Raw genomic sequence first — 14873 nt, 5'->3', positions numbered from 1 at the left:
CTGAAATTTTGGGGGGAAAAATGGGAATTTTGGGGAAAATCGGAAATTCGGGGGGAAAAAATCTGAAATTTTGGGGGAAAACAGCTGAATTTCTGGGGGGAAAAGCTGAATTTTGGGGAAAACTAGAAATTTTGGGGGAAAATCAGAAATTTTGGGGAAAAATCTGAATTTTTTGGGGTAGAAATCAGAAAATTTTGGGGTGAAAATCACAAATTTTGGGGGGAAATCTGAATTTTTGGGGGTGAAAAATCTGAATTTTTGGAGTAAAAATCAGAAATTCTGGGGGGAAAAATCGGAATTTTGGGGGAAAATCGGAATTTTTGAGGTAAAAATCACAACATTTGGGGTGAAAATCAGAAATTTTGGGGAAAAATTTGAATTTTTGGGGGGAAAATTGGAATTTTGGAGGAAAAAATCTGAATTTCGGGGGGGTAAATCTGAATTTTTGGGGTGAAAAATCTGAATTTTTGGCGGGAAATCAGAAATTTGGGGGAAAAATGGGAATTTTGGGGAAAAATCTGAAATTCTGGGGGGAAAAAATCGGAATTTTGGGGTAAAAATTGCAAATTTGGGGGTCAAAATCACAACATTTTGTGTGAAAATCACAAATTTTGGGGGGAAAATCAGAAATTTTGGGGGTGAAAATCTGAGTTTTGGGGGGGAAAATCGGAATTTTTGAGGTAAAAATCACAACATTTGGGGTGAAAATCAGAAATTTGGGGGAAAAATCTGAATTTTTGGGGGGAAATCGGAATTTTGGGGGGAATCAGAAATTTTGGGGGGAAAAAATCTGAATTTTGGGGGGAAATCTGAATTTTGGGGGAGAAAAATCATAATTTTTGGAGGAAAAATCAGAAATTTTGGGAGAAAAAAATCAGAAATTTTGGGGTAAGAATCAGAAATTTGGGGGTAAAAATCAGAAATTTTTTGGGAAAAAATCTGAATTTTGGGGTGAAAATCAGAAAATTTTGGGTGAAAATCAGAAATTTTGGGGAAAAATCAGAAATTTTGGGTTGAAATAATGAATTTTTGGAGTCAAATATTTCAAGGGAAATCCTAAAATTTTGGGTGAAATCCTAATTTTTGGAGTAAAATCCCGAGGTTTTGGGTAAAAATCCCGAATTTTGGGGTCAAATTCTGAATATTTTCGGGGTGAAATCCAAATTTTTTGATAAAAATCCTGAATTTTTGGGGTAAAATCCGAATTTTTGGGTAAAAATGATGAAATTTTGGGTAAAAATAATGAAATTCTGAGGTGAAATCCCAATCTTTTTTGAGAAAAATCCTGAATTTTGGGGTCAAATTCTGAATATTTTGGGTAAAATCCCTAATTTTTGGAGCAAAATAAGAATTTTTGGGGTGAAATCCCAAATTTTTGGGGTGAAATTCCCAAATTTTTAGAGTAAAATCCTGAATTTTGGGGTAAAAATCCCGAATTTTTGCATAAACTCCCAAATAAATCCGAAATCTTGGGTGAAAATCTCGGGTTTTTGGGGGTAAAATCCCAAATTTTTGGTGTAAATCCAAAAATATTTGAAAAAAACCCCAAATTTTGGATTAAAAATCCGGATTTTTTGGTAAAAATCCCAGTTTTTTGGCCCAAACTCCCCAGTAAATCCGGATTTTGGCGTTAAAATCTCGAATTTTGGGGTAAAATCCCAAATTTTTGGTGTAAATCTAAAATATTTGAAAAAAATCCAAAATTTGGAGGTAAAAATCCGGATTTTTTTTTGTGAAAACCCCGAATTTTATGTAAAAAATCAGATTTTTTTGCCCAAACTCCCAATAAATCCGGATTTTTGGGTGAAAATCTCAGATTTTTGGGGTACAATCTCGAATTTTTGGGGTAAAATTCTGCATTTTTGGTGTAAATCCAAAAATATTTGAAAAAAATCCCAAATTTTGGTTTAAAAATCCGGATTTTTTTGGTAAAAATCCCAATTTTTTGGCCCAAACTCCCCAGTACATCCCAATTTTTGGGTTGAAATCTCGGATTTTTGGGTAAAAATTGTGAATTTTTGATGTAAATCCAAAATATTTGAAAAAAAAAATCCAAATTTGGAGGTAAAATCCGGATTTTTTTTGTGAAAACCCCGAATTTTATGTAAAAAATCCGATTTTTTTTTGCACAAACTCCCCAATAAATCCGGATTTTGGGGTGAAAGTCTCAAATTTTTGGGGTAAAATCTCGAATTTTTGGGGTAAAATTCTGCATTTTTGGTGTAAATCAAAAATATTTGAAAAAAATCCCAAATTTTGTATTAAAAATACGGATTTTTTTGGTAAAAATCCCTTTTTTTGGCCCAAACTCCCCAATAAATCCGGATTTTTGGGTTAAAATCTCGGATTTTTGGGTAAAAATTGTGAATTTTTGATGTAAATCAAAAATATTTGAAAAAAATCCAAAATTTTGGATTAAAAATCGGATTTTTTCTAATAAAAACCCCAAATTTTACGTAAAAAATCCGATTTTTTGGCACAAACTCCTGAATAAATCCGGATTTTGGGGTGAAAATCTCGGATTTTGGGGTGAAAATCTCGGATTTCGGGTAAAATGGTGACTTTTGTCCGGGGCCGGGGCCGGGGCCGCGCTTGGGCAGCCCCGAGTCCCAAATTTGCATTTTTTGCCCCAAACGCCGCCGCTTTCGTTTTTTTCTCCATTTTCGTTTCCCGTTTTTGGGTTTTTTTAAGGCAAAAACTGCGCGGAGGCGGCGCCGAGTTCCGGGGCGGTGCCGGGGCGGGGCCGGCTCGAAAATCGCTGAAAAATGGGAAAAAAGCCAAAAAAAAATGGGGGGGGGAAAGGGGGAAAATGAGGGGAAATAAAGCGGAAAAAAAGGGGGAAAGAGGGGGAAATAAAAGGGAAAAGAGGAAAAAAATCCCCCAAAATGGGGGAAAAATAAAAAAAAACAAGGTGGGGAAAAATCCCCAAAAATGGAGGAAAAAAAAAAAAACCAAGGGGGAAAAATAAAAAAAAAGAGGAAAAAAGAAAGGAAGAAAAAAATCCCCAAAAATCCCCAAAAATGGGGGAAAAAATAAAAAATAAGGGGGAAAAATCTCAAAAAATGGGGAAAAAATTTAAAAACAAGGGGGGAAAAATTAAAAAAAATTGGAAAAAATAAAAAACAAGGTGGGGGAATTCCAAAAAATGGGGAAAAAAAAACAAGGGAGAAAAAAAAATTGGTGGGAAAAAAAACAAGGGGGAAAAAATCCCCAAAAATGGGGAAAAAATAAAAAAACAAGGGGGAAAATCCCAAAAAATCGGAAAAAATAAAAAACAAGGGGGAAAAAATCCTAAAAAATGGGGGGAAAAAAAGAGGGAAATGTCCCAAAAATGGGAAAAATTAAAAAATAATGGGGGAAAAATTCCAAAAAATAAGGGAAAAATAAAAAAAAAGGGGGGGGAATTAAAAAAAAAAGGTGGAAAAAATAAAAAGCAAGGGGAAAAAAATCCCCCCAAAATGGGGAAAAAATAAAAAAAAAAACAAAGGGGGGAAAATTGCAAAGAAAAGGGAAAAAATTAAAAAAAAAACAAGGGGGGAAAAATCCCCCAAAAATGGGATAAAAATAAGGGGAGAAAAAATCCCTAAAAATGGGGGAAAAAAAAATAAAAAACAAGGCGGGGGAAATTCCAAAAAATGGGATAAAAAATAGAAAACAAGGAGGAAAAAAATTCCAAAAAATGGGGAAAAAATAAAAAACAAGGGGGGAAAATCCCAAAAAATGGGGGAAAAAAGAGGGAAAAATCCCCCAAAATGGGGAAAAAATAAAAAAACAAGGGGGGAAAAATCCCCAAAAATGGGGGGAAAAAAAAGATGAAAACCCCCCCAAAAAAACAGGGAATAAAAAAAAAACAAAAAGAAAAGAAAAAAAATTAAAAGGGGGGGAAATGTTGAAAAGCCCCAAAAATTGGGGGAAAACACAAAAAAAATGGAATTAAAAAAAAAAAGGGAAAATAAACACCCGAAAAAATGAGGGGAAAAAAAAAACCCCAAAATGGGGGGAAAAATCCCAAAAATGGGGGAACCCCCCCCAAAAATGGGAAAAAAAATCCTCTCCCCCCCCTCAAATGGGAACAAAACACCTCAAAAATGTGAATAAAGCCCAAAAAATGGGGGGGGAACAAAAGAAAAGGGGGGAAGCCCAAAAATAAGGGGGAAAATGGAAAAAATCGGGGAAAAAAACCCAAAAAATGGGGGAAAATGGAAAAAATCGGGATAAAAGGGAAAAAACCCCAAAAAAATAAGGGGGAAAATGGAAAAAAATCGGAAAAAAGGGAAAAAAAAAACCCCAAAAATAAGGGGGAAAATGGAAAAAATCGGAAAAAAAAGGGAAAAAACCCCAAAAATGGGGGGAAATCCCAAAAAATGGGGGAAAAAAGGGTTGAAAAACTAAAAAACGGAAAAAATACTCCAAAAATGGGGGAAACCGCCCAAAAAGGGAGGGAAAATAAACCCCAAAAAAGGAGGGGAAAGTTCCAAAAATGGGGGGAAAAAACCCCAAAAAATGAGGGGGGAACAAAAACAAAACCAACCCCAAAGAACAAACAAAAATAACACCAAAAAAACCCGAACAGAGCAAAAACAAACCCAAAACAGCTCAGAAAAAACTCGGAAAAATCAAAACAAAACAAAAACCAAAATAAAACCAAAAATGGGGGGGAGGGAAGGAAAAAAAAAGGTAAAAAAATGAGGGGAAAACCACCCAAAAATGGAGGGGAAAAAAAGAAAAAAACACCAAAAATAAAAGGGGAAAAAAACAGAAAAAAAGGGGAAATTCCACCTCAAAAAAATGGGGACGAAATGGGGGAAAAAATTCACCCAAAAAAATGGGGGGGAAAACCCAAAAATGGAGAAAAACCCAAAAAAAAAATCGGGAAAAAATCCCAAAAATCGGGAAAAAAACCCCAAAAGTGGGAATGAAACCCCCGAGGCAGATGGGAGACCCCCCCAATTCCAGCTGTTCCCCCCCATTCCAGCTGTTCCCCCCAATTCCAGCTGTTCCCCAATTCCAGCTGTTCCCCAATTCCAGCTGTTCCCCCCAATTCCAGCTGTTCCCCCCCAATTCCAGCTGTTCCCCAATTCCAGCTGTCCCCCCCAATTCCAGCTGTTCCCCCCAATTCCAGCTGTTCCCCAATTCCAGCTGTTCCCCAATTCCAGCTGTTCCCCAATTCCAGCTGTCCCCCCCAATTCCAGCTGTTCCCCAATTCCAGCTGTTCCCCAATTCCAGCTGTCCCCCCCAATTCCAGCTGTTCCCCCATTCCAGCTGTTCCCCCCAATTCCAGCTGTTCCCCCCAATTCCAGCTGTTCCCCCAATTCCAGCTGTTCCCCCCAATTCCAGCTGTTCCCCCCAATTCCAGCTGTTCCCCCCCAATTCCAGCTGTTCCCCAATTCCAGCTGTTCCCCCCAATTCCAGCTGTCCCCCCCAATTCCAGCTGTTCCCCCCCCAATTCCAGCTGTTCCCCCCAATTCCAGCTGTCCCCCCCAATTCCAGCTGTTCCCCCCAATTCCAGCTGTTCCCCAATTCCAGCTGTTCCCCCCAATTCCAGCTGTTCCCCAATTCCAGCTGTTCCCCCCAATTCCAGCTGTTCCCCCAATTCCAGCTGTTCCCCCAATTCCAGCTGTTCCCCAATTCCAGCTGTTCCCAATTCCAGCTGTTCCCAATTCCAGCTGTTCCCCAATTCCAGCTGTTCCCCCAATTCCAGCTGTTCCCCCCCAATTCCAGCTGTTCCCCCCAATTCCAGCTGTTCCCCAATTCCAGCTGTTCCCCAATTCCAGCTGTTCCCCCCCAATTCCAGCTGTTCCCCCCCCCAATTCCAGCTGTTCCCCCCAATTCCAGCTGTTCCCCCCAATTCCAGCTGTTTCCAATTCCAGCTGTTCCCCAATTCCAGCTGTTCCCAATTCCAGCTGTTCCCAATTCCAGCTGTTCCCCAATTCCAGCTGTTCCTCCCCCAATTCCAGCTGTTCCCCAATTCCAGCTGTTCCCCAATTCCAGCTGTTCCCCCCCAATTCCAGCTGTTCCCCCCCCAATTCCAGCTGTTCCCCAATTCCAGCTGTTCCCCAATTCCAGCTGTTCCTCCCCCAATTCCAGCTGTTCCCCAATTCCAGCTGTTCCCCAATTCCAGCTGTTCCCCCCCAATTCCAGCTGTTCCCCCCAATTCCAGCTGTTCCCCAATTCCAGCTGTTCCCCAATTCCAGCTGTTCCCCCCAATTCCAGCTGTTCCCCCCAATTCCAGCTGTTTCCAATTCCAGCTGTTCCCCCCAATTCCAGCTGTTCCCCAATTCCAGCTGTTCCCCAATTCCAGCTGTTCCCCCCCCAATTCCAGCTGTTCCCCCCCCAATTCCAGCTGTTCCCCCCAATTCCAGCTGTTCCCCCCAATTCCAGCTGTTTCCAATTCCAGCTGTTCCCCAATTCCAGCTGTTCCCAATTCCAGCTGTTCCCAATTCCAGCTGTTCCCCAATTCCAGCTGTTCCCCAATTCCAGCTGTTCCCCCCCAATTCCAGCTGTTCCCCCCCCAATTCCAGCTGTTCCCCCCCAATTCCAGCTGTTCCCCCCCAATTCCAGCTGTTCCCCCCAATTCCAGCTGTTCCCCAATTCCAGCTGTTCCCCAATTCCAGCTGTTCCCCCCAATTCCAGCTGTTCCCCCCAATTCCAGCTGTTTCCAATTCCAGCTGTTCCCCCCAATTCCAGCTGTTCCCCCCAATTCCAGCTGTTCCCCCATTCCAGCTGTTCCCCCCCAATTCCAGCTGTTCCCCCCAATTCCAGCTGTTCCCCCCCATTCCAGCTGTTCCCCCCAATTCCAGCTGTTCCCCAATTCCAGCTGTTCCCCAATTCCAGCTGTTCCCCCCCATTCCAGCTGTTCCCCCCAATTCCAGCTGTTCCCCAATTCCAGCTGTTCCCCCCCAATTCCAGCTGTTCCCCCCCCAATTCCAGCTGTTCCCCCCCAATTCCAGCTGTTCCCCCCCAATTCCAGCTGTTCCCCCCAATTCCAGCTGTTCCCCAATTCCAGCTGTTCCCCCAATTCCAGCTGTTCCCCCCAATTCCAGCTGTTCCCCCCCAATTCCATCTTTCCCCCCTTCCGGCTCCGGGGGCGCCTTGGGGGGGGGGTCCCGGGGGTCTTTGGGGGGGTCCCGGGGGGGTTTTGGGGGGTCTCCGGTGGTCTTTGGGGGGTCCCGGGGGTTTTTTGGGGGGGGTCCCGGGGGTCCCGGCGGGTCTTTGGGGGATCCCCGGGGGTTTTGGGAGGGTCCTGGGGGTCTTTGGGGGGGTCCCGGGGGTCTTTGGGGGGTCCCCGGGGGGTTTTGGGAGGGTCCACGGGGGGGTTTTGGGGTTTCTTGGTGGGGGGTTTTGGGGGAGTGGAGCCTGAACGGTGCAGGAGGCCGGGAGAGGGGTGAGACCCCCACCCAAAAAAAGGGAACCGCACCCAAAAAAAGGGACCCCACCCAAAATAAGGGACCCCCACCTGAAATGGGATCCCCACCCGAAACGGGACCCCCACCCAAAAAATGGGACCCCCACCCAAAAAAAGGACCTCCCACCCAAAAAAAGGGACCTCGACCCGAAATGGGACCCCCACCCAAACACGGGACCCCCACCCAAAAAACGGGATCCCCACCCGAAATGGGATCCCCACCCGAAACGGGATCCCCACCCAAAAAATGGGACCCCACCCAAAAAAAGGAACTCCCACCCAAAAAAGGGACCCCCACCCGAAATGGGACCCCCACCCAAAAAAACGGGACCCCCACCCGTCACGGGGCCACCCCCACACGACCGGGGCCAGCGGGGCCAGCGGGGCCAGCGGGGCCAGCGGGGACAGCGGGGACAAGGAGCGAGGGGACATCTGGTGCCACCCCAGCCCCGAGGATGAGGATGGTGATGGTGATGATGAAGGCGTCGCAGGGGAGGTGACAGCGCCCCAGGGGTTGGGGACAGCGGAAGGACCGGAGGAGGAGGAGGAGGAGGAGGAGGAAGGAGACGGGCGGGGACGGGCCAGCGGCAAGTGGGGACACTGGGGACACTGGGGGCACTGGGGACATGGGGGACATTGGGATGGTGTCACCTCCCCGGTGACATCGCCAGCATGGAGGGTGGGGGGGCACGGGTCTTGTTCTCAGTGTCCCCAAAGTCCCCTGTCTCCAATGTCCCCAGTGTCCCCTGTGCCAAATGTCCCCTCAACCCCAAAGTCCCTGTCCCCACTGTCCCCTGTCCCCAGTGCCCCCAATGTCCCCAATGTCCCCAATGTCCCCAGTGTCCCCACTGTCCCCAGTGTCCCCATTGTCCCCACTGTCCCCAATGTCCCCTGTCCCCACTGTCCCCAATGTCCCCTGTCCCCACTGTCCCCACTGTCCCCACTGTCCCCAATGTCCCCATTGTCCCCACTGTCCCCCAATGTCCCCACTGTCCCCAATGTCCCCTGTCCCCTGTCCCCAATGTCCCCACTGTCCCCTGGGTCCCCAATGTCCCCAGTGTCCCCACTGTCCCCAATGTCCCCAGTGTCCCCAGTCCACACCCCCAGAGCCCCCCAGCCCTCCCAGTACCCCCAGACCCCTCCCCACCATTCCCAGTACCCCCCAGTGCCCCCAGCCCCACTAACCCCTGTCCTGCCCCCCCCCCGGGACACCGGGGCCCAGCAGGGCGTTGACGAGCACGGGGTGGCCTTGGGGACACTTGGGGACACTCAGTGACCCTTGGGGACTCTTTGTGACCCTTGAGGACACTCGATGACCCTTGGGGACACTCGATGACACTCGATGACCCTTGGGGACTCTTGGGGACACTCAATGACACTTGGTGACCCTTGGGGACGCTCAATGATCTTCAATGACACTCAATGACATTTGGTGACACTCTGGTGACATTTGGTGTCCCCGGTGTCCCTCAGACGGACACGGAGCCCTGCCGGAAGTCACCGGGGCCCAGCAGGGCGTTGACGAGCACGGGGTGGCCTTGGGGACCCTTGGGGACACTCAGTGACCCTTGGGGACTCTTGGGGACACTCAATGACACTCGGGGACCCTTGGTGACACTTGGGAACACCTGGTGACACTCAATGACCCTTGAGGACACTCAATGACACTTGATGACCATTGGGGACTCTTGGGGACCCTTGGGGACACTCGGTGGCACTCAATGACATTTGGTGGCCCTTGGGGACACTCGATGACCCTTGGTGGCACTTGGGGACACCTGGTGACACTCAGTGTCCCTTGGTGACACTCAATGACCCTTGGGGACGCTCAATGATCTTCAATGACACTCGCTGACACTCAGTGACATTTGGTGACCCTTGATGACACTCAATGACATTTGGTGGCCCTTGGTGTCCCTCGGTGTCCCCGGTGTCCCTCAGACGGACACAGAGCCCTGCCGGAAGTCACCGGGGCCCAGCAGGGCGTTGACGAGCATGGGGTGGCCTTGGGGACACTTGGGGACACTCAGTGACCCTTGGGGACCCTCAATGACCCTTGGGGACACTCAATGACACTCGGTGGCATTTGGAAACACCTGGTGACACTCAATGACCCTTGAGGACACTCAATGACACTTGATGACCTTTGGAGACTCTTGGTGACCCTTGGGGACACTCAATGACACCTGATGACCCTTGGGGACTCTTGGGGACACTCAATGACACTTGGTGGCAATTGGGGAAACCTGGTGACACTCAGTGTCCCTTGGTGACACTCAATGACCCTTGGGGACACTCAATGACACTCAATGACACTCGCTGACACTCAGTGACACTCGGTGACACTCAATGACATTTGGTGACACTCTGGTGACATTTGGTGACCCTTGGTGTCCCCGGTGTCCCTCAGACGGACACGGAGCCCTGCCGGAAGTCGCTGGGGCCCAGCAGGGCGTTGACGAGCACGGGGTGGCCTTGGGGACCCTTGGGGACACTCAGTGACCCTTGGGGACTCTTGGGGACACTCAATGACACTCGGGGACCCTTGGTGACACTTGGGAACACCTGGTGACACTCAATGACCCTTGAGGACACTCAATGACACTTGATGACCATTGGGGACTCTTGGGGACCCTTGGGGACACTCGGTGGCACTCAATGACATTTGGTGGCCCTTGGTGACCCTTGGGGACACTCAATGACACTTGGTGGCAATTGGGGAAACCTGGTGACACTCAGTGTCCCTTGGTGACACTCAATGACCCTTGGGGACACTCAATGACACTCAATGACACTCGCTGACACTCAGTGACACTCGGTGACACTCAATGACATTTGGTGACACTCTGGTGACATTTGGTGTCCCCGGTGTCCCTCAGACGGACACGGAGCCCTGCCGGAAGTCACCGGGGCCCAGCAGGGCGTTGACGAGCACAGGGTGGCCTTGGGGACCCTTGGGGACACTCAGTGACCCTTGGGGACTCTTGGGGACACTCAATGACACTCGGGGACCCTTGGTGACACTTGGGAACACCTGGTGACACTCAATGACCCTTGAGGACACTCAATGACACTTGATGACCATTGGGGACTCTTGGGGACACTCGGTGGCACTCAATGACATTTGGTGGCCCTTGGTGACCCTTGGGGACACTCAATGACACTTGAGGACACTCAATGACACTTGATGACCATTGGGGACTCTTGGGGACACTCGGTGGCACTCAATGACATTTGGTGGCCCTTGGTGACCCTTGGGGACACTCGATGACCCTTGGTGGCACTTGGGGACACCTGGTGACACTCAGTGTCCCTTGGTGACACTCAATGACCCTTGGGGACGCTCAATGATCTTCAATGACACTTGCTGACACTCAGTGACATTTGGTGACCCTTGATGACACTCAATGACATTTGGTGGCCCTTGGTGACACTCGGTGTCCCCGGTGTCCCTCAGACGGACACGGAGCCCTGCCGGAAGTCGCTGGGGCCCAGCAGGGCGTTGACGAGCACAGGGTGGCCTCGGTGGCACTCGGCCTGCGCCGCCCTCAGCACGGCCACCACCCTGGCCTGGACGTCCCCAGCGCTGTCCCCGGCGGTGTCCCCTGTGCCATCCCCAGCATTGTCCCCCGCGGTGTCCCCGGCGCTGTCCCCTGTGCCATCCCCCGCGGTGTCCCCAGCGCTGTCCACGACGAAGCCGCGGCCGCCCAGCGCCTCCGCCACCGCGTGGTAATCTGGGGACACGGGTGGCACTGTCACCTCTGGGGGGTGGCACTGTCACCTCTGGGGGGTGGCACTGTCACCAGGGGGTGGTAATGTCACCTCCATGGGAGTGGCATTGTCACCAGGGGTGGCAGGGGAACAGGGGATGGCATTGTCACCTACATGGGAGTGGCACTGTCACTGCTTGGGGTGGCATTGTCACCTCCACAGGGGTGGCACTGTCACCGGGGGGGCAGGGACGTGGTCACTATGGGTCACTCAGTGGTCAGTTGGTCACTCAGTGGTCACTCAGTGGTCACTCAGTGGTCACTCAGTGGTCACTCACCGCTGTAGGCCAGCCCGCAGCCCACGGCGCTGCCCAGCAGGGGCAGCTGCTGTCCCAGGGTCACGGGTCAGTGGTCAATGGTCATTGTGGGTCACTGGTCAGTGGGTCAATGGTCACTATGGGTCAGTGGTCAGTGGTCACTATGGGTCAGTGGTCACTATGGGTCACTGGTCAGTGGGTCAGTGGTCACTCAGTGGTCACTCACCGCTGTAGGCCAGGCCGCAGCCCACGGCGCTGCCCAGCAGGGGCAGCTGCTGTCCCAGGGTCACTGGTCACTATGGGTCAGTGGTCAATGGTCACTATGGGTCAGTGGTCACTATGGATCAGTGGGTCACTGGTCAGTGGGTCACTGGTCACTATGGGTCAGTGGTCACTCAGTGGTCACTCACCGCTGTAGGCCAGGCCGCAGCCCACGGCGCTGCCCAGCAGGGGCAGCTGCTCGCGGCTGATCTGTGTCCAGCCGGCGTCGTTGCCAACCAGGGCGATGAGCGGGACCTGGGGACAGGGACAGAGTGACAGGGGACATGGGGACACAGGGGAGAGAGTGACAGAGGGACAGGGGGACAGGGGACAGAGTGACACGGGGACAGGGACCTGGGGACAGGGACAGAGTGACAGGGGACAGAGGGACACAGGGGAGAGAGTGACAGGGGACAGGGGGACAGGGGACATGGGGACAGGGACAGAGTGACAGGGGACAGAGGGACACAGGGGAGAGAGTGACACAGGGACAGGGGGACAGGGACAAAGGGACAGGGACAGGGACCTGGGGACACACAGGGGACAGTGACACAGGGACAGGGACACGGGGACAGGGACACGGGGACAGGGGACAGAGTGACACAGGGGACCTGGGGACAGGGACAGAGGGACAGGGGACAGGGACACACAGGGGACAGTGACACATGGACAGGGACCTGGGACAGTGACACAGGGACAGGGACACACAGGGGACAGAGTGACACAGGGGACATGGGGACAGGGACAGGGACACGGGGATAGGGACCTGGGGACACGGGACAGTGACACAAGGACACAGGGACACGGGGACATGAGGACACACAGGGTCATGGTGACACAGGGACAGGGACCTGGGACACAGGGACAGTGACACAGGGACAGGGGACACAGGGACCTGGGGACAGCTGGGACAGGGACAGTGCCAATGACAGTGCCATGCACAGGTGACAATGACACAGTGACAATGACAGTGACAATGACACAGTGACAATGACACAGTGACAGTGACACAGTGACAGTGACAGGTAACAGTGACAATGACACTGACAGTCACACAGTGACAATGACAGAGTGATAGTGGCAGTGACAGTCACACAGTGACAGTGACACAGTGACATTGACACAGTGACAGTGACACAGTGACAGTGACACAGTGACAGTGACAGGTAACAGTGACAATGACACTGACAGTCACACAGTGACAATGACAGCGTGACAGCGGCAGTGACAGTGACACAGTGACAGTCACACAGTGACAATGACACAGTGACAATGACAGGGTGACAGTGACACAGTGACAGTGACAGGTAACAGTGACAATGACACTGACAGTCACACAGTGACAATGACAGAGTGATAGTGGCAGTGACAGTCACACAGTGACAGTGACAATGACACAGTGACATTGACACAGTGATGGTGACAATGACAGTGGCAGTGACACGGTGACAGTCACATGGTGACAGTGACAAGGACACGGTGACAGTGACAGTGACAGTGACCTTGTGGCGCACGAAGGTGTCGAACTCCATCAGGCTGAAGCCCAGGGAGCCGTCCCCGAACAGCACCCACACCTGGCAGTGCCACCCAGTGTCACCAGAGTGTCACCCGGTGTCACCCAGTGTCACTGAGTGTCACCCAGCGTCACCGAGTGCCACCCGCAGGTGGCCCTGGGGACTGTCCCCAAGTGTCACCCATGGACACAGTGCGTGGCCCTGGGGACCCTCTGGTCCCCCTGATGTCCCCATCCCCACTGTCCCCAATGTCCCCATACCGCCCCACCCCCCCGTCCCCCAATGTCCCTCAGTGTCCCCCTCGATGTCCCCATCCCCCAATGTCCCCAGGTTCTCCAATGTCCCCCCCAATGTCCCCCATTCCCCCAATGTCCCCACTGCCCCATCCCCCCAGTGTCCCCATCCCTGTGTCCCCAAAATCCCCAATGTCCCCCCAATGTCCCCGATGTCCCCACTGCCATCTCCCCACTGTCCCCATGTCCCCCCGCTCTCCCTGTGTCCCCGTGTCCCCTCCGTATCCCCATCCCCCAATGTCCCCATCCCCCCCATGTCCCCAATGTCCCCCACTGTCCCCCCAGTGCCCCCGTCCCCCAGTGTCCCCAATCCCCCCAATGTCCCCATCCCCCCCATGTCCCCAATGTCGCCAATCCCCCCCAATGTTCCCATCCCCCCTCAATGTCCCCAGTGTCCCCCCACTGTCCCCGTGTCCCCCCGTTGTCCCCATGTCCCCCCAGTGTCCCCAATCCTCCCAATGTCCCCATCCCCCCGCTGTCCCTGTGTCCCCGTGTCCCCTCCATATCCCCATCCCCCCCCAATGTCCCCACTCTCCCCACTGTCCCCCCATGTCCCCTCGCTGTCCCTGTGTGCCCCCGCTCTCCCCACTGTCCCCCCAGTGTCCCCATTCCCCCCAATGTCCCCCCAATGTCCCCACTGTCCCCCCAGTGTCCCCATCCCCCAACGTCCCCGTCCCCCAATGTTCCCATGCCCCCCCCAGTGTCCCCAATCCCCCCAATGTCCCCATCCCCCCCATGTCCCCAATGTCCCCAATCCCCCCAATGTCCCCATCTCCCCCGGTGTCCCCGGTGTCCCCCCGCTGTTCCCGTGTCCCCCCCGGTGTCCCCGGTGTCACCTCAGCCTCGGGCCGGCAGAGTTTGGCCCCGAGCGCGAATCCTCCGCCCACGCCCAGCGTGCCGAAGGGACCTGAGGGGACACGGGGACACAGGGGACATCAGTGCCACCACTGGGGACACGGGGGACATCAGTGACACTGCTGGGGACACTGGGGACACGGGACACAGGGGACATTGGGGGGACACGGGGACAGCGGGGGGGATGGGTCCAGCCAGGCCCGCGGCCGCCGCGGCCGGACGCTGTGGGTGGCCATGTCCCCTCCTTGTCCCCTCAGTGTCCCCTCAGTGTCCCCTCATGTCCATACCGGGGTCCAGCCAGGCCCGTAGCCGCTGCGGCCAGACGCTGTAGGCCGTGTCCCCTCAGTGTCCCCTCCCTGTCCCCTCAGTGTCCATACCGGGGTCCAGCCAGGCGGCCATGTCCCCTCAGTGTCCCCTCCCTGTCCCCTCATGTCCATACCGGGGTCCAGCCAGGCCCGCGGCCACCGGGGCCGGACGCTGTAGGCCGTGTCCCCTCAGTGTCCCCTCCCTGTCCCCTC

General features: G+C 52.4%; 1 protein-coding gene across 1 annotated transcript in view; it reads right to left on the bottom strand.

Moving 5' to 3' along the window:
- Nucleotides 1-10783: 10783 nt before the first annotated feature.
- Nucleotides 10784-14873, bottom strand: part of ILVBL (ilvB acetolactate synthase like) — a 34050-nt gene continuing 29960 nt past the window's right edge. The window contains 5 exon segments of the mRNA XM_064402116.1: nucleotides 10784-10987; nucleotides 11036-11139; nucleotides 11843-11948; nucleotides 13196-13267; nucleotides 14337-14407. Coding sequence (XP_064258186.1) covers nucleotides 10859-10987; nucleotides 11036-11139; nucleotides 11843-11948; nucleotides 13196-13267; nucleotides 14337-14407 — 482 coding nt within the window. The 3' untranslated portion in view covers nucleotides 10784-10858.

The sequence above is a fragment of the Passer domesticus genome, chromosome 34 (genome assembly GCF_036417665.1).
Source record: "Passer domesticus isolate bPasDom1 chromosome 34, bPasDom1.hap1, whole genome shotgun sequence".
In the NCBI taxonomy this organism is placed as follows: domain Eukaryota; kingdom Metazoa; phylum Chordata; class Aves; order Passeriformes; family Passeridae; genus Passer; species Passer domesticus.
Note: the sequence above shows the minus strand (reverse complement) of the source record. Positions and strands in the feature narration are given on the sequence as shown.